Source organism: Amphiura filiformis, chromosome 6 (assembly GCF_039555335.1).
Source record: "Amphiura filiformis chromosome 6, Afil_fr2py, whole genome shotgun sequence".
In the NCBI taxonomy this organism is placed as follows: domain Eukaryota; kingdom Metazoa; phylum Echinodermata; class Ophiuroidea; order Amphilepidida; family Amphiuridae; genus Amphiura; species Amphiura filiformis.
The window spans coordinates 19,292,734-19,311,605 of NC_092633.1; the positions used below are offsets into that span (position 1 = coordinate 19,292,734).

The 18,872-nt window shown below is 36.7% G+C and overlaps 1 protein-coding gene across 1 annotated transcript in view; it reads left to right on the plus strand.

Moving 5' to 3' along the window:
• The window catches only part of LOC140155112 (E3 ubiquitin-protein ligase TRIM33-like), a 79,179-nt gene that overhangs the window by 38,721 nt on the left and 21,586 nt on the right, over positions 1-18,872 (plus strand). The window contains exon 2 of the mRNA XM_072177815.1: positions 6,305-6,725. Coding sequence (XP_072033916.1) covers positions 6,305-6,725 — 421 coding nt within the window. The remainder of the gene's footprint in view (positions 1-6,304; positions 6,726-18,872) is intronic.

Here is an 18,872-nt window from a genome sequence, read left to right on the forward strand (position 1 = left end):
AAATTTTGGGAAGGTCATTTTGGGGTCATCAGGGGTCATCTGAGGTCAAATTACTAAAACTGTCGTATGGACATGAAACTTGGTGGGTACAGTCAACATTTGGAATCAAAATTTTGGGAAGGTCATTTTGGGGTCACCCAGGGGTCATCTGAGGTCATATTACTAAAAACTGTTATATGAACATGAAACTGGATACAGTCAACATTTGGAGCCAAATTTTGTGGGGTCGCATGTTCCTCGAACTTGATGGGTGCATCTTGACCCCAGGCAGAACAAGTTTGTATTGGTTAGTGGGTCAAGGACACCTGAGGTCATCCAGGGTCATCTGAGGTAAAATTAGCAAAAACTGTCATATGGGCATGAAACTTGGTGGGTACAGTCAACATTTGGAGTCAAATTTTTGGAAGGTCATTTCAGGATCAACCGGTGTCACCCAGGGGTCATCTGAGGTAAAATTGCTAAAAATGTCGTATGGGCATTGGTGGAGTGCGGCCAACATTTGGAGCCTAATTTTGTGGGGTCGTCAGAACAAGTTTGTATTGGTTAGTGGGTCACGGTCACCAGAGGTCATCCAGGGGTCATCTGAAGTCAAATTAGCAAAAACTGTCGTATGGGCATGAAACTTGGTGGGTACACTACAGTCAACATTTAGAACCAAATTTTTGGGAGGGTATTTTGGGGTCATCCAGGGGTCATCTGAGGTCAAATTACTAAAAACTGTTGTATGTGCATGAAACTTGGTGCGTACAGTCAACATTTAGAGTCAAATTTTTGGAAGCTCATTTCAGAGTCAGCCAGGGGTCACCTGAGGTCAAATTACTAAAACTGTCGTATGGGCATGAAACTTGGTGGGTACAGTCAACATTTGAAGTCAAATTTTGGAAGGTCATTTCGGGGTCATCTGAGGTCACCATTTAGAGCCAAATTTTTGGGAGGTCATTTTGGGGTCGTCTGAGGTCAATTTAGATGAATTCTAATAGTTGCCAAGGCTTTCTATAGTTGTTGAAAACTAAAAATACTAAAAAAGGGATTTTAAAATTTTGCAGAACAAATTATTCTTGCTGGTTCAGTAGTAATTTGCACAATAATGAATTATTTTCAGATTTTGCAACTAATAGTAATGCGGACAAAAAATACTAATGCGGCGGAGGAAGATTGACCCCGCGCATCGAGTTTCAAGGACCGTATTGAATATTTGTGGGGAATTTTTTCAAACTGAAGGTTTAAAAAAATTGGCCGACCTACCCAACCTTTCCATACAGCTACCAACCTGTTGCGCATTCGACTCCAAGAACAATTGCTTTCCCACAAAAAAAGCGTAGAGCCACAGCGCCATTGGTGCTCTTGTTTCATCTTGTGAGAGCCAAAAAATATTTTTAGGGGGGTAATACCCCCAGACCTTATTCCCCGATCACTCATGTTCGATAAAAAGATTGTGCCCTGAGCATAGACCCTGGAAATAGAATCCAGGGTCTATGCCCTGAGCCAGCACTCTAATTGGATAGTAAAATTACCCTGCACCAGCCCGGCACTCAACTGGGCTAGCTACAACCTGGAGAGTAGTGCAGGAGCCATTCGTTGACTTGACATGGCAAATGAATAAGGAGAGTGCTCACACAGTCAGCACTTCATCATTGTGTCATGATCACTTCAATATTAGTGGTTACACACAGATATTGGAACGTTCCAATATCTGTGCACACACACACACACACCATGCCACATATTCATACGAGGTTCCTCTCTGTCAGCAAGTGCTCATGAATTCATCTCAAGAAGGTTTCAGGCAGCACTAGGGGAGTACTACATTTTGTACATGGAGCCAAATTCTAAAAAACAGATTATTATACAGTTTGTAGATAGTGTTCACTGTTCTGTTATCGTGACCAGTGTTCGAAATAAGCACTTATTCTCTTGTCCTCTTGTCCAAAAATCACTGGGGACAACCATATTGAGCTATGTACAGTGTACTTATCCCCTGGACAACCACTATTTGGATTCTTTGCACTCAAAAACATGACATATATTTTGGGGACAAGCAGAATTCATGCTTTAGTTGTCCTCAGGACAACCTCCATATTTTCTTTATTTCGGACACTGATCGTGACTATGACTCATCACTATTATGGTAATTATGGAGTAAGTTCTATAAAGAGCTCCCTCAGTAGCAATCAACAGAGGGCAGAATTTCATACATGTATTTAATTGAAGTAAAACATGTTCGTACATGTTTTGGCCTAGTATGAGAGTCTATACAGAAATAAAGTTTCAGCAATCTAGTGATTTATGAAATGCATTAAATATGTTCTGGACAGCTTGTAGCTCCTTTGTCACCTAAACAACCCACTATGCAGCATGCACAAGATTATGTTTCTTATTGATTAATTTTACATCAGTATAACATGGTTGCACACACCTTCAAAAGCTATTGATAGCATTTCATGTTTCAACCAAAATTGTGACCAGTTGCATTAAGGGTGGGCTAGGCACTCAGATTGTATGACTCAAATGCCATTAAGGTGCTTTGGAATAATTATGAGCCCTGGGGTAGGGACTAGGGACAAGCCTCAAAATAAGCAGGCACCCAGGAGCTATTTACCTAATGGTCATAACATTTTGGCTCCTGGTCCACACCAAAATCGTGTGAACCAGGCTCTACTTTTTTTTCTTCAAATCCTATCTCTTTAAAAAATGGCTCCTGATTCACCAGATAATCACAGGACCAGGAGCCACTTTTTGTCTCGCCTGATAAGGCAGGAGACTATATAATCACTTTTCCGTATGTGTGTAGGGGTGTGGGGGTGTGTGTGTGGATTATTGTTATTTCACTTCAGAAAATTGATTTCAATTCTATTCAAATTCAATTCTTTCTGCACCTGGAGTCTTTCTATTCAATTCCAATTCAATCCACCATGCTTTAGAATTAATTCAATTCGATTCCAATTCAATTTTTCAATTTGAAAATCATTTCATTTCAATTCCAATCCAATGCAGTGAAATTAACAGCTAATCAATTTCAATTCAATTCTGAGCATTCATTTCAATTCCAATTCAATTCCAATTCCAATACAGTTGCAGTTTGTGTTAATTGACCAAAGGCACACTGCAAAAACTGTGTCTATAGAGATTGAACACTTTTTTGTCTTTGATGTGTAAACACATGTAAAATCTAAACACAAATGTCAAACTTCAAAACATCAAAACACAATATCTAAACACAAGGCATCAAATTACTAAACATGTTAGCATTTAGACATGTTTACAAAATGAGGACAAGATGGTGTCTAGAAGAGTGTTTGATATCTAGACACTGTTTTTGCAGTACATGTTTTAAATTTTATAACACTTGAGTCAGCAACAGTCAATACCAAGTACACTACTTGTCACAAAAGCATTTCAACAAAAGATACTTTATTGTTATGAGCTGTTATGTTAACTCACTTTTCACATTCAAACAATGCGAGTGATCCTTGACCTCTTGGTCCTATTTTATGAAACTTTGGAACTTCTTAGGTGACTAACTTCCTAATAATGTCTTAACTTCTTGTCCACCTTGCACACTATTTGCTATACTTAAGGTGTGTCAATGGTACATCGATAATGGGACCCTGCCCTACACTGACCTCAAAGATGTCGAAAATCAATGTTTTGATACTATATAGATAGCCCCTACTTGTTTTCTGCTCCTAAGATTTTACACCCAAAATCCTTGTACTTTTGAAAAAGTGTGAAAAAAGCTGTCAAATGTACAATGACTTTTAAGCAAAAAATTAGAAGCTTGAGGAAAAATAGGGGCTTTATGATTAGTTGGGGGGATCTCATACTCACATTATCGATCAAATCAAGCAATTTAAAACATTGGAAATGCTAAGAATCAATTTGCATCATATTAGAAGATATGAGTGTCTTTATGAACATAGAACCTATAATTTTTCCACATGACAAGAGAGACAGTAGATATTCTTCTAAAGAAAGATTAAGAAGATCTCCAAAAAGTCTTAAATGATATCATACTTTTAATTTTCTTCAATTTTATGCTAACATTTTTAAATGAAAGCTTTCCAGAATACTTAGTTGCAATATGTTTTGTAATATGTTCATGTTTTGTACCAGTTTATGGTGATCTGTTTCTTTTTATTTATCATGTTTAGGAAATGCTAAATTTTTAATGTGTGTCTTTTGTGTGAATAGACCTGGAAGTGTATCAGAATTAAGAACGGGGAAAGGGCACTTTTTACCGGGGGAATGATCTGGAATCACAGACATCTGCTTGTGAATTGAAATGCTGAATTGAAATCAAAGCTGAATTTCATTTCAATTCCACTTCTTTCTTCATCACTCAACATGATTTCAATTCCAATCCAATTCAATTCTTCATTGGTCACGATGATTTCAATTCCAATCCAATTCAATTCATGCACAAGTCCACTCATTTCGATTCCAATTCAATTCCAATGCATTGAAATCAAAATCCCCCTAAATTAATTTCAATTCAATTCGATTTCAATGCATTGAATTAACATTAGTGTGGATGTGACAAATTTGGTTAAAGTTTTGGTTAAAGTTTGCCTTCCGCCTATTTTCTCGTAGACTAGGGGTTGCACGTTCCTCAAACTTGGTGGGTGGGTGCATCTTGACCCGAGACAGAACCGGTTTGTATTGGTTAGTGGGTCAAGGTCACTGAGGTCATCTAGGGTTCATCTGAGGTCAAATTAGTAAAAACTGTCGTATGGGCATGAAACTTGGTGGGTACAGTCAACATTTAAAGCCAAATTTTTGGAAGGTCATTTCGAGGTCACCAGGGGTCATCTGAGGTCAAATTAGTAAAAACTGTCGTATGGGCATGAAACTTGGTGGGTACAGTCGCCATTTAAAGCCAAATTTTTGGAAGGTCATTTCGGGGTCACCAGGGGTCATCTGAGGTCAAATTAGTAAAAACTGTCATATGGGCATGAAATTTGGCGGGTGCAGTCAACATTTAAAGCCAAATTTTTGGAAGGTCATTTTGAGGTCACCAGGGGTCATCTGAGGTCAAATTAGTAAAAACTGTCGGATGGGCATGAAACTTGGGGGTACAGTCAACATTTAAAGCCAAATTTTTGGAAGGTCATTTTGAGGTCACCAGGGGTCATCTGAGGTCAAATTAGTAAAAACTGTCGGATGGGCATGAAACTTGGGGTACAGTCAACATTTAAAGCCAAATTTTTGGAAGGTCATTTCTGGGTCACCAGGGGTCATCTGAGGTCAAATGAGTAAATACTGTCGTATGGGCATGACACTTGGTGGGTACAGTCAACATTTAAAGCCAAATTTTGGGAAGGTCATTTCGAGTCCACCAGGGGTAATCTGAAGTCAAATTAGTAAAAACTGTTGCATGGGCATGAAACTTGGTGGGTACAGTCACCATCAGCCAGATAATCGTGCCCAGCCGATAACCGCCAAATTCATTTACCTCTACCAAAAGTAATCGCAAAAGCAGGCGGTCACGAAAGCAGGCGAGACTCGTGGTTCGAGAACCGCCTTGTTTAATGTGTGGCTCCTGAGATCTGCTTATTTCGAGGTTTGGGTAGGGACATTGGGGGGGGGGGCAAGAATTTTAGCAGGCCAAAGGGGAGTGGGCAAAGCAATTTTTGTCAGACCGTGAAGAGGGGGAGGTGTAATTTTTGGCACACTGGAAATTTTACATACATTGTATTGCACAGCCCTTAAGTCATAATTTCTATTGTTTTTATCATGCATTCATCCGTATGTTGAAAAACAGTTTGCTGCAAAGTCCACCATTTTGATGTTACTGGTCACATTGGGTCATATGTCACAAACTAAGCCAAATTCCAAAAATGAAATGTCCCATGCAGTTTGACATCTAGTGGAGTTACAATTAGTCAATAAATATTTAAATACGGTAATTAAATTTGATGTGCTACTGAGCTACTGCACCATTTGTGCTCTAGCTGATAAATTAAATGATAGATGAAAATATTAAGTAACAAAATTGGATATTGTGCAATTTCTGACATATTGGTCATGACTGGTCTAGACTGGTCATGGCTTGTCTGGACTGGTCATGGCTCAATCAAGCTTGCCGTGTGTAAACAAATATAACTATCATGACTCATGCGATCTATGATGTGATGATAGTATCTGGGCTTGTCAAATACTACCTACACATGGCCTTGAGCTTGTCTCCTCGTTATAATGCAGTCGGTGATTTTGAAAGATTTCTGACAATGGCAATCTGGAATATTCATACTCTATGTGTTTCTGTAACTTAAATTCGTGATTTTTATCTTTTCCTTATCTACAGCTGCGCGCTGCCCCATTTGTCGTCAAGAGTGTCGGAATCTTGATGACATCATCGATAACAACTTCATGATGGGCAAGCCAATCCCGGTATCTGCAGAAGCAACCACCAGTAGCGAAAATGCCGTATGTACCAATTGCGACGACAACGCCACGGTATCCGCATGGTGTCAAGACTGCCAGGAATGGTTATGTGAGGACTGTGTGAAAGCCCACCACCGTGTCAGGGTTACCAAGGACCATGTGATTCGTTCCAAAGAAGAGGTGGATGCACCTGATAGTGGGGCTGCTCAGCCAGAGGCCCTTCGAAGTGATATCAAGTTTTTCTGCAGGATTCACAAGCAAGAGCCTTTGAAGCTATATTGTGAAACATGTGACAAGTTGACATGCAGGGATTGTCAACTACTGGAACACAAAGAACACAGGTGAGTAAAACATGCACAACTTTGTAGGTCTCTGTTTGCCGGGTTGCAGTGGCGTAGTGTGGGTCATCCGATTGGGGGGCACCAACCATGATTGGGGGGCACCAGGTCTGATGGGGGGCACAAGCCATATTTTGGCAATTTTCCTATAGGATTTGATCAATTTTGCAATCGATTGGGGGATTTGGGGCACATGCCCCCTGTGCCCCTATGATGCTACGCCACTGCCAGGTTGCTAAATATTGTGCCATTACTTGACATTAATTCTGCAAATAATGCTCACATTTTCCTGAAATTGAATTATTTTAGGTTTTTAAGATAATGATCATTTAGGTGGGTGAAGCAGTTTTTTAAAGTGATAGTCTACAATTGACAAAGTATTTTGCTCATTCAGTGGGTGTAGCCCCCCCCCCAAAAAAAAATCTAATGGCACATCCTTATCATGACCTGTAAAGTTTGTGGAAATGTGAAAAATATTAATTTTGTCTGTCTGTCAAAGGACTTTGATTAACCATGTTTATATTTACCTGCTTATTTACAGATATTCTATTATTTTTAGAGTTGGTTTGGTATGAATATCAAAATGTATTATGATTATTAAATTGTGTGAATTAGAAAATGCCAAATAAATCACAATATAAAATGATCAATGAAATTTAATATATATTATTACACATTTTTAAATCATTTGGTTTTACAATGTTTAAATTTTAACTTGTTTATTATTATCTGTAATTTTGAAAGAATTTGTGGTTGGTGTGTTTCAATATCTGTTTTGTGGATTAATTTTGGTTGAATTGTGGGATCATCAAAAATGTCATACATTTTAGACTTGATATGGGTGACTACATAAAATACAGCTTTGTAGTTGAAATGTAGTAAGATGTACACCTTGCCCACACAATACCTTACAGCCGCTCCCCAAAAAAATCATCCACAGAGATGGTGTACAACCTATGTGTGCTAAGGTATGTGCTTTCTGTAAGTATGGAGTGAGCTTTGGCTTTGGGGATGAGTTACTGTGACAGCAATAATGTGTGTGGGTGTTTGTATGTCAGACTGGCTTTACTCCCTTCAGCTTTGCCAAATATGTGGGTAGATGGTGGGAGTAAGGTGGGCGAGAACTGAGAAAATTGCCTCTCAGTGAAAGTACTGTAACATTTAGAGTGTTCACCTGCAGTGAGTTACATGTAGTAGTCTTCAGTTTAGAAGGATGTGTCACTTTATCCCCAAAAATAAAATTTGATGTTGAAAATGTTTTCGAACACCTTCAGAGATGACTTTTAAAGTAGAAACTGACTGTTTCCTTAGTGGTTTTTCCTGCAATTTGAATTGAAATAAAATTATAGGCTTACTTGGTTTACTGTAATACTGACCTTTTTTGCAAGGTCTTTTTTCATTCAAGAATTTGCAAGTAACCCTCAAAACTTCCTTCAATGTTATTAAAGTTAACATTGGGTATTTTTTCACTAATATGTGCAAAATGAGAGGGTTACTCTGTTATAATTTTTTTTTTAATTCTCAGAATCAGCTTACTTTACTACATGTATGTGTGTGTTATACATTCTTAGCAATTATTTTCTTTGCTTTTAAGTTTAAGGGGAAAATGCAAAAAAAGATATCATCAAAGATGCTTACACTACATTATTTATGAATGGCTGACCAGAAGGACCTTAGTTGTCCACATGTCCCTGCAAGTTTGCATTGTTCATGTATGCTGTAATTAGAAAATGCAGTCTATAGTGATCTGTAAAAACAAAATTAAGGTGGACACCCCTGTATTTTAAATTTGTAATAATTCTATAATATATCAATGTATACCATGATCATGCAATGTGTTTATTAATATCTATTTACTTGTTATACACACCAGTTCCATTGGAGTGAAGGGACGTTAAATATCACCACATAGACACTGCATGTTGATGTCTCAACACCACCTTCACTCAAGTGGAACTGGTACACATGTAGGTGCATCAATAATTGATTAGTACCCCGGTAATTATGACTGGCTGACCAGAGTTATTGTCTGCCAGTGTGATCTATTAGATCGCATTGTACATGCACGTTTTGGACAATGAAGTGTAGTGGTGCAGTGATGTGTCAAAACAAAGAAAATGCTTGGCACAACACGTGAAACAAATTCAATGTTTTATTTATTTACATTTAGATTTAAAACAGGTTATATTGCAAATTATTTTCTTATCATGGTTTGTATTGGCTGTAAGTGTGTATTTTTGTTTTGATTGTGTCTGTTTTGTTTTGTTGTTTTGATTTTCTTTTTGTGCACGTGTGTGTACAGTTATACATATAAATCAAGAAAGTAAGTGAATGGGAAAACATTGTTTTCATTTTTTTTTCTTCACAGATCTGCAAAATATCATAACTGAAAAAACCTCCAAACTTAATTTCAAACATTGTACAAAAAAACAAAGGCTTCATGGATTTTTCAAATTGGCTTTTATCACCTTGAACATTATTTTGCATGCAGCCCTATGAGGGAATCATAAAATTCCTAGTAAATATTCACACTCTCACAAATTTTTATTATTTTTGGAACTTTGTAATTTCAATTTTCAGTTTAAATATTGCAAATAGTTTTCCAAACTTAAACCTTCATATGTTTTGTGTGTTTTCAATTTTGTGTCATAGTTATGGCCAAAAAAAACCCCACCCTGACAGTCTGATAAAGTGTGGAGCGCACATGGCTGCGAACTGAGCCCGCCAGGGACTGGAGTTGGTAAAGGCAGGGATGGTGTGTCACATCTAGCAAGCAAGCTACATGTACAAGCTTTATATACCTGGAAAGCATATAGCATGATTGATAAATAGCCATCACATTTTCTTGTATAGTGTACATGCAAAGTATTCTAGAATACTTTGGTACACATACCAGCTGAAAAAGAATAGAAATTTTTGCTGTTGCTGAAAAGGGTGAATGTCAGCCCTCAAAACAACTGAAAGCACAAAGCTAATTACCTCTGTGCTGTGCTGTGGTGGAGGGTCATTATTGGTTTCGACCATTGTAGAACAGGTTATTTTTGTGGGGTTTATTTTCACGATTTTCACATTCCAAATACTATAGCGTTCTGTTTTTGGTTTCCTTTATTTAGCAGTTTGAAACAGCTGCTGTGAAAGTGGTAATTTTCATGCATGTAATTGTTCACGCTTTGTCGATTTTGAACTACATTGCTTGTTTTTAATTTCGTGATTTTGAGTTTTCTTTCATAGACCTATACATTAAAGAACATATTTGTGTGTTTTTATTTTTGCGGTAGCTGTGTTGAGCACGAAAATTAATGTACCGCGAAAATTTCCACTTCTACAGTACATATTGAAGCATACATGTAGGTTAAAATATTTTTGGTGAAATTTGCCTGTTTAAAATCATAAAAATTAAACCCCAGGAAACATTTCTCTGCAGACAGAATTTATTTCAAACCAAGCATGTATGGTGAGATGTCTTGTTTTGGTTTTGGTTTTTGTTATTGCGCAAGTCAATAAAGTCCCAACTTACACCCGCGTAAATTCATAAAAGTGTGCGTCAGTCATGCAATGCGCAAAGCACAGTTCTCGTAGGTGCTGCGCCCAGCTGTGTGTACGCCATTTCTATATCAATACACAATGTTATGAGTCTTGCCTGTTATGAGCTGTTGAAAATGAATTACTTTTGATTAGGGTTTTTGTTTGTTTGTTTGTTTTATTTCTTCTTTAACCTGGGACACTCAATCAGTTGAAAACACAATTAATCATCTGTTCTTCCTTGAGGCCCAGGGTATATTAGGGTATATGGTAGGCATGTTACAAATATGTAATTTAAACTTCCCAGCAATTACGTTCTGTGCTGCCAAAGTGGCATTTTTTGGTGATTTTTTTTGTCCTGTCCATGGATTTGGAAAGTCCCTGGACCAAGAGCCAAGTGCTGGGATCAGTCATGGTCGATTTTTTTAAATATTTGGAAAAAAATTGCAATTTTGTAGCTACAACGGGCAAATATGTAATTTGTGTTCACTTCAGAGTCTTAAAAAATGCATAAAATCAATGTATTTTCTGATCCCTGAAAGGGTTCACACTGACATTTTTAAGTATGTTATTTGCAGCCCATTGTAAAAAAATGGGGAAGGTGCCCTGTTCCCAAGAGGTCCCCAGTTAAAATATGTAGGCATCACACCGATTTGGAGACTATAAACGCTTGCATCTAGTCATTTTTACATCATTGAAAGTTTGTACAGAAAACATACTATTACTATAATAGTGAAAATTTCATTTTCATGAACACAGCTGCCAACAGCTGTACAGGATCCGACAGCAATAAATTGTATATCAAAATACAACGCGAACGCACAACCTTGGGTACTTTTAATTCCAAAAACAAGCCAATCACAAGTGAGTTGGCATGGTTCTAAAGACTGTTACGCACACGCAACGTTCATCGCACAGTGTGTACATGGACAATCGTCACGCTGTTGGCAGTCGTGTTCATTCTAATGAAATTTCTACTATAGTGGGATGTGTGTTTTAATGTATGAACATTTGAGAGTTGTGTACTGTAAGTACTACACAGATTGGGTGATATTATGAGCCTTTGTGCATTATTGGCTTTCTTATACACTTCTTTATAACAAAAATGGCTTTGATGTAAGTATCAATTCGAAGAATAGTTCAAAAGAAAGGCTACAATATGTAGTTGGTGAGTGCCAGTGATAAACAAAACTAGTTTGTGTGCATAATAGAATCACAGATGAAAAGGACAGAACTCAGCAAGCATAAAAGAACCTCATGCTATCTCTCATATCCTGGTTTTGTTTTCTCCTCATTCCTGTTTCGATACATGTACGTAATACAACAACTGTAGTGGTTTACAATCTGCAAACACTCAGCACTTTCATTCTTGGTTTTGAATCACACCATTTTTATCACCAATTTGGCACAAGCGCCTGTACGATATACATGTATCAGTTTGATTATCTGTTGTTCATTTATGGAATGAGTAAGTACTGGAATACAGGAGATGAAATAGAAAATTTTGTTTTGTCAGATATCTTGAGGAATTTGAGAGTTAAGTGTACAGCGTATCTGGATGAAGATAAGTTCAAACATCTGGCCACAGATATCTGGCTCAACTCAAAATACATAGTCTCAGCAGAGATATATCTTACACTTCCTACAATGCATTTCTTTCCTGTACTGATTTGCTATTCAATGATACAATTGATAGTGACAAAAATAGCTCAATTTAAAACAGCTCATCCAGATCTTGCAATTGAGGTATTTCTTGTCACTATAGAGGTTACCTGTGTTTTATAGCTGATATATACTATCAGCGACTGCTATACTTTGTTTAGGATTTTCAAAAGAATTACCTGCATGTGCAACCATGACTGTTTCAAAATAGCCCGCCAAAGTCATGCAAGTAACTCTGAGGTTGTGCATTGAATTAGTTTGAATGAGGAATACTACGGGAACCAGCGCCTTTTGTTAGAAGTTACTGAGCAGGGGTGGAATTTCGTAAAGTGCCACAGGAGTCCAAGTGGATTCTCGCAAGAGAGTTTTGCGAGAGTCCATGGATTCCCGTAAATGGATTCTCGTTGTACAATCTTGCGGGAGTCCAAAAGGTATTATATGTAGGCCTCACGTAAAATGCATTCAAACAAACAAACTAACAAATAAACTAACAAAGTTAAGTTTTTAATATATGTGTCATCATACTCTCACTTCCATATATGTCATTGCATCTTTGGCGACTTTTCCTTTATATTTTGCAAGCTTTGAGTTTTAAGGCGTGTTGAACTTAAACGTAAGTTCACTGATCCAATCATTTCCAGCGAGAGTCCACATGGACTCTCGCAATAGGATTTTACGGGAGTCTCTGCGAGAGTAGACTCTCAGACTCCCGCGAAATTCCACCCCTGCTGAGTTACATGGATAACCTCTATTATAAACCCATGTTGCACTGAATAGTACATCAGTACAGGGAAGAAATTCATGCATTCTGGGAAATGTAAGATATCTTATCTGACGTCTCAGTATACACTTTGTCATATATACTGCACCAAACCATTGCCTGATGCGCAATTATGCATTGTATCATGAATTACATTGCGTTGTACATGGTCTGTGGTTGTACTCATTGAAGCATTGAAGAAACAGTTTAATCACCTAGAATAATAGTACAAAACTTTCATCTAAGTGAATAAATAGCTCTATAAGTAATAGGCAATAGTGATGAAGATACCTACAATTGTAATTTTGCTATCTTTTGTGGTGATAGCGAGCCTATTGCTAAATGTAGTGTTGCAGTTTCATTTTGCCACTAAGGAACAATAGCGTTTACTATTTCCCCCCATTGTTGCTATCCTTAGTCTCAGTTTTGAATTGGTTAGTTTCATGAATTGAGTCTGGTTTGTCCATAAATCAAAGACACAACGTTCCTCTTACACTCGCTGTGAATGTGTCTAGTCCAGCTGCGAGTCTTTAGGCATCCTTTGATTTTTACATCAACATGATCAACCAGCCACTGGCTTGCTGCCCTGCTAAGCAGTATGTCACTCCCTTCATTTTAAATATCACTTTCCTTCATTTTAAATTTCATATTCCTTTTCATTTTAATTTTCATCATCCTGCATGTCAATTTTCTTATTTCCTTTATTTTAATTTTCTTACTTAATTTCAACTTTCTTCCTTCCTTTAATTTAATTTTTCTTCTTCCTTCATTTTAATTTTCATCTTCCTTCATTCAATTTCCATTTTAATTTTTGTCTTCCTTCCTTTCAATGTCCTTCCGCCTTTAATTTTCCTTTTTTCTCAAAACTTGACTTAAGGCATAAACAGTAGAGAGAATTAAGGCAAGACTATGTGAACTTATGCTGCATTTATATTAGGCTCATCAAAACAGAAGCATGATTTACATTGAACCATGTAAAATTAACTTTTCTTTTTTGGTCAAAATTGAATATTGAAAATAAGTGAAAATAACACATCTCCCTCCAAATTTTGCATCATGATATTAATGTACAATGATACATTATATACAGAATATGTGTATTCTCCGTAACAAAATATGAAGTTTATACTTAATTTACTTTCGAAGACATTTTTAGAAAAACTAGAGCGGTTACGGCACCATAGCTGAACCGTGGGCTTCGGCAGTATATTGTGTTCATAAGGATCATTGCATTTAAATTTCAGCTCAATTGGAGCATTTTGAAAACTTGGACCTTTGACCCCTTTATGACCCCGTAATGACCTTAAAAGAAGTTTAAAATATTTTAAACATGTTTAGAATGTCATAAGGATCATTGCATTTAAAATTCAGCTCAATTGGAGCATTTTGAAAACTTGACCTATGACCCCGTAATGACCTTAAATGAATTTTAAAATATTTAAACATGTTTAGAATGTCATAAGGATCATTGCATTTAAAATTCAGTTCAATTGGAGCATTTTGAAAACTTGACCTATGACCCCTTAATGACCTTAAATGAATTTTAAAATATTTTAAACATGTTTAGAATGTCTTAAGGATTATTGCATTTAAATTTCAGCTCAATTGGACCATTTGGTAAACTTGACCTTTGACCCCTTTATTGACCCCTTAATGATTTTAAATGAATTTTTAAAATATTTTAAACATGTTTAGAATGTCATAAAGATCATTGCATTTAAATATCAGCTCAATTGAAGCATTTTTGAAAGCTTGACCTTTGACCCCTTTATGACGCCTTAATGACCTTAAATGAATATTGAAATATTCTAAACATGTTTGGAATGTCATAAGGATCTTTGCATTTAAATCAATTGGAGCATTTTTGGTTAAAATGACCTTTTTTGTCCCTTGTGACCCCTTGGATGACCTCTGACGTTAGGAAATATTTTTATTATATTCTTTACTCCTTCCTCTTTCATTTGACACCACTCGGGGAGTTACACCTTCATGGCATTTTGAGATATGTCCATTTCAGACCAAATGGTTAGTCAGTTAGTAAGCTAGTAAACCATTCACTAATATAGGCTGATACCATTCCATGGTTCAGCAAAAATATTCACAAAAACTGCACATCACTTTCCAGAAATGACAGCCAGGTAAAATGAAAATATCAGAGTGAGTGGATACATTTAATCATGGCTGGACACCTCTGTCTACAAATGTTGCATGAATATCTTAACTACATGCAGAAGAACTACAAGACCATGCATCCTATGTGATCCGAGGACCGATTGTGTAATCATGCCAAACAAACTACATCGGCACAGAACCGTTGGCCAGACCTCAGCCACACACATGGCTTGCTACATGTATGCCCGTTCTGCTGGTTGGCACCCGAGGGTTCAGTGGGTCATTCCCCAGGCAGTGAAAACAACTTATCTCTTCATCTTCTTCCTTCCTTCTTTCCTTCCTTCCTTCCTTCCTTCCTTCCTTCCTTCTTTCCTTCCACTTCAGCAAAAAGCAGCGAGGAAGTTGTAGGTAATTTGCAAGTTACGCTTAATTACATGTATTACAATGCCCCATAAGCACTGTGTTGCCATTTCTCTCTGCCAACAGACAAAATACAAATTGGATGATGTCTTTGTCAAAGGGCAGAATTTAGTCTGAGGTTTCTGGGGGTGGTATAAAAATTTAATTTTTTTAAAGTGGGTGGATGAAACTGTAGATCACAAAGTGCCCCTTTAACAATATCTCAACTTTCTCAAGCCATAGACCCTAACCACACGCTACTAATTTGATGATCCAGGTTGAATTCAAACTGTCAGGAATCGTGCTTAGACAAGAACAGGTAATTACAGAAAAAAATCCTGTCTGAACAAAACATGTGAAGACATGAAAATAAGAAAAATGGGAGCAACATGAATGCATGCAAGGACAAGCCAATCCTATTATTGCTCTTAAGGTTGCTGCTGGACATAACACCATACAAAAACTACAATTTTAAAAAGACCATGCCTGGTCTTGAGTTACTTTTATCACAATAGATAAAATCTTCCCCAAAAGACCAACATTTATTGAAAAATTCTTCCAAATACAAAAATCCTAAAAGCAAGCCAAATGTAATTTTCACTCGTAAAGGAAGGGGTATAATTAAATATAATAATTATAATTATAATTGTCATACTGGGGTTCTGGGCCTTTTAATTATTAAAATAATTAACAGTGCCATGTTAAAAGATGAACAGTGTAGATGTTGATGATGATGATGATGATGTTGATGATGATGATGAAGATGGTGATGATGTTGATGATGAAGATGGTGATGATGATGACAACAACTATTGTGGTTCTGTTCTGACCAACAAAAATAGGGTGATACTGATGATGATTGGGGTTCTGTTCTGAGCAACAAAAATAGGGTGATACTGAATTTTTTTGAAGCAATCATGCTAATAGATTTCAAATGATCTTAAGGGGGTACTACATCCCTGTCCAATTTTGTGCTTATTTTTGTATTTTTCTCAAAAATTATAGCGCATTGGTGACAAGTAAGATATGTATATATTAGAGTGCTGGCTCGGGGCACAATCTTTTTAGCGAACATGAGGGATCGGGGAATAGGATAGGGGGAATATTTTTTTTTGTTTTTTACTCTTTTTATGATGAATAAATCATTTGTGCTGGAAATAATGAACAGAATTGACAAAGTGAACCGAAGTTCTATTGATCTCCTCTATAAATGAAACAAGAGAATTGAGTATAGTTAGTCATATTAATAATCAATGTTACAATTTGTTGTTTTTTCTAACAAGGGAATTAAATGAAATGTTACACATTTTTTTATTGATGCATATTTATCATAACTGCAATAGTGATCGACAATACGTTCAGCGGGTGTAACATTGTCCAGTGGGGGCAGTTATCAAAGGTCATTAATTTGGAAACATCAAACATTTTCACTTGGAGAACATCTCATTGAAAATACTGTTTGGGTGAAAAAAGTGGGTGTGATCCACCCTGGTGATATAAAAGAGAATTTTCTGTGCTTTGTTTGAAAAAAAGATGAGTGGTATAATAGGCCTACATGTTCCGTATCTCTGCCACTGGCCTACATGTACACCAGTTGTGTGGTTTGGAAAAAAATTTGTTTGGTTATCCATGTGTTCTGTAAATCCTATAAGCCTTTGCATTTGGATCCCTATACGTTGCTCCGATGTGTACATCATGAACACACACACCCCTGCACATTTCAATGCTGAGAAGTGTGTATTAATAATGTGCACATTGGCATGGTAACATCAGGTCCAAATAAAGGCTTATGGGATTTACAGAAAAGGTCAATCATGATTATACTTGTTGCAAATAATAAATTTCCATTTTTATCATGTAAGGCCAAGTAAAAAATAAAACATGTTTCACGTCCGGGTTTTCAAAAAAAAGGAGGAAGAGGGGGCTTTTTATTTTCTATTTTTTATCGCAAAATTGATGTAAATACCCATAATTAGAGCTGTTTTAGCGCATACAATAATGCCTGGAAAAAGGAGGAGGCCCTTTTTATTTGTTGTTCTGAGAGTTACACCCCTCTAATGATCACAAAACCTTCCTAAAATGTTTCTTGTATCTTAACAAGGCTACAGAAAGCATCCCAACTTCCTAGACATATTTTTTGAAAAGTTATAAGTGAATTTCAAAAATAAAAATATATTTCAGGAAACCTCAAAAAAGGAAGCGGGAGGGGACGTGAAACATGTTTATTTTTTTTATTTGGCCTAATGTGTTCTGTTGAAGGTTGTATTGGGGTATTGTGTTTGAAATCCATACAACCCCTGTGGAAGACTTGGCCTTTATCTCTCACACAGGGAGTGTAGATTTTGAATGGAGTCACCCATCCAGGTAAACCCATTTGACATTCACACTCCCTGTGTGGAAGATTAACTGAGGTCATGTCTTCCACAGGGGATGCATGTATTTCAACTGGAATAGCCCTTGTTCTTGACCATTTGCCTGTATGTAAAAATATAATTCATAGCACTACACAGTTGTTTTCATCAAATGTTTGGCAAACCACAAACGTTTATCAAATATTTTCGTAAGTGCCCGTAATCGTTTGGCAAACATTTGTGATCACTAAATGTTTGTCAAACGTATGTTTGTCAAACGTATGTTTGTCAAACATTGGGAGAAAGTGGCTATGTGAGTTTGAGACAATTTACATCATGTCACTGACGCATCACAGAGTATCCCCTTTAAAAGCATGTGTGTGCATCAGAGGACTTATTTTGAAAATCAGGATTGCATAACAGTAAAAATTGTATTCCCCTTCTCAGTAAAAAAAGAACACGCAAGAACCAATGGGATGTTTGATTCACAGAGATAGTGTGACCATAGATTTGAATCTTCTTGAGGGAAAAAATTTTACAAAAAAAAATTGTTTAAAATATTGTCACCCCCAAGAAAAGGTAACATAAAAACATGAAAATTTGAATATTTCTCAGAGCAGTTGAAGGAATATTTAAAGGCAGGAAACAATGCATGATTAACTGAGAATTTGTCTTTGTCGTCTGCCTTATAGGTTAGGGTGGTTCTTATTTTACAAAAGTCTGAAATTCCATGCTCCTACCCCTTAGAATGGTTCAGTTGGATGAAAAACTTATTCTGTAAAATTTTCAGGAAGATCGGACAATATTTACTGGTAGCCCAAGAGCCTCCAATATGGTGACCCCTGTCGTGATTATTGGTCATCGGACATTTTTGAGCAATTTTAGGGGAGTATATTTTCAAAATAGAGTGTCTCTTGATATTCAATCTTTCTAAATGCATTAACAGTAACTTGTTTAACATGTATATAACAAAGGGTGCCTTGTATTTACTTCCATTGTTGTTTTAAACTCAACCAGATATGGCACTTCGTGCTGCGAATACTCCTAAATACCGGTCCTCGGCCATTTTCAAGCATTTGTAAGGGGGTCTAATATAAAAAATAGAGTGTCTCTTGATACCCAATCTTTGTAATTGCATTAACAGTAACTAGTTTAACATGTGTATAACAAAAGATATCTTGTATTCACTTCCATTGATTTTTTAAACTCAACTAAATATGGTAGTTTGTGCCGTGAGTACTCCTAAATACCGGTCAACAGCCATTTTCGAGCAACTTTTATAAGGGGTTTATTTTCAAAATAGATTGTCTCTTGATACTGAATCTTTGTAATTGCATTTTAAAC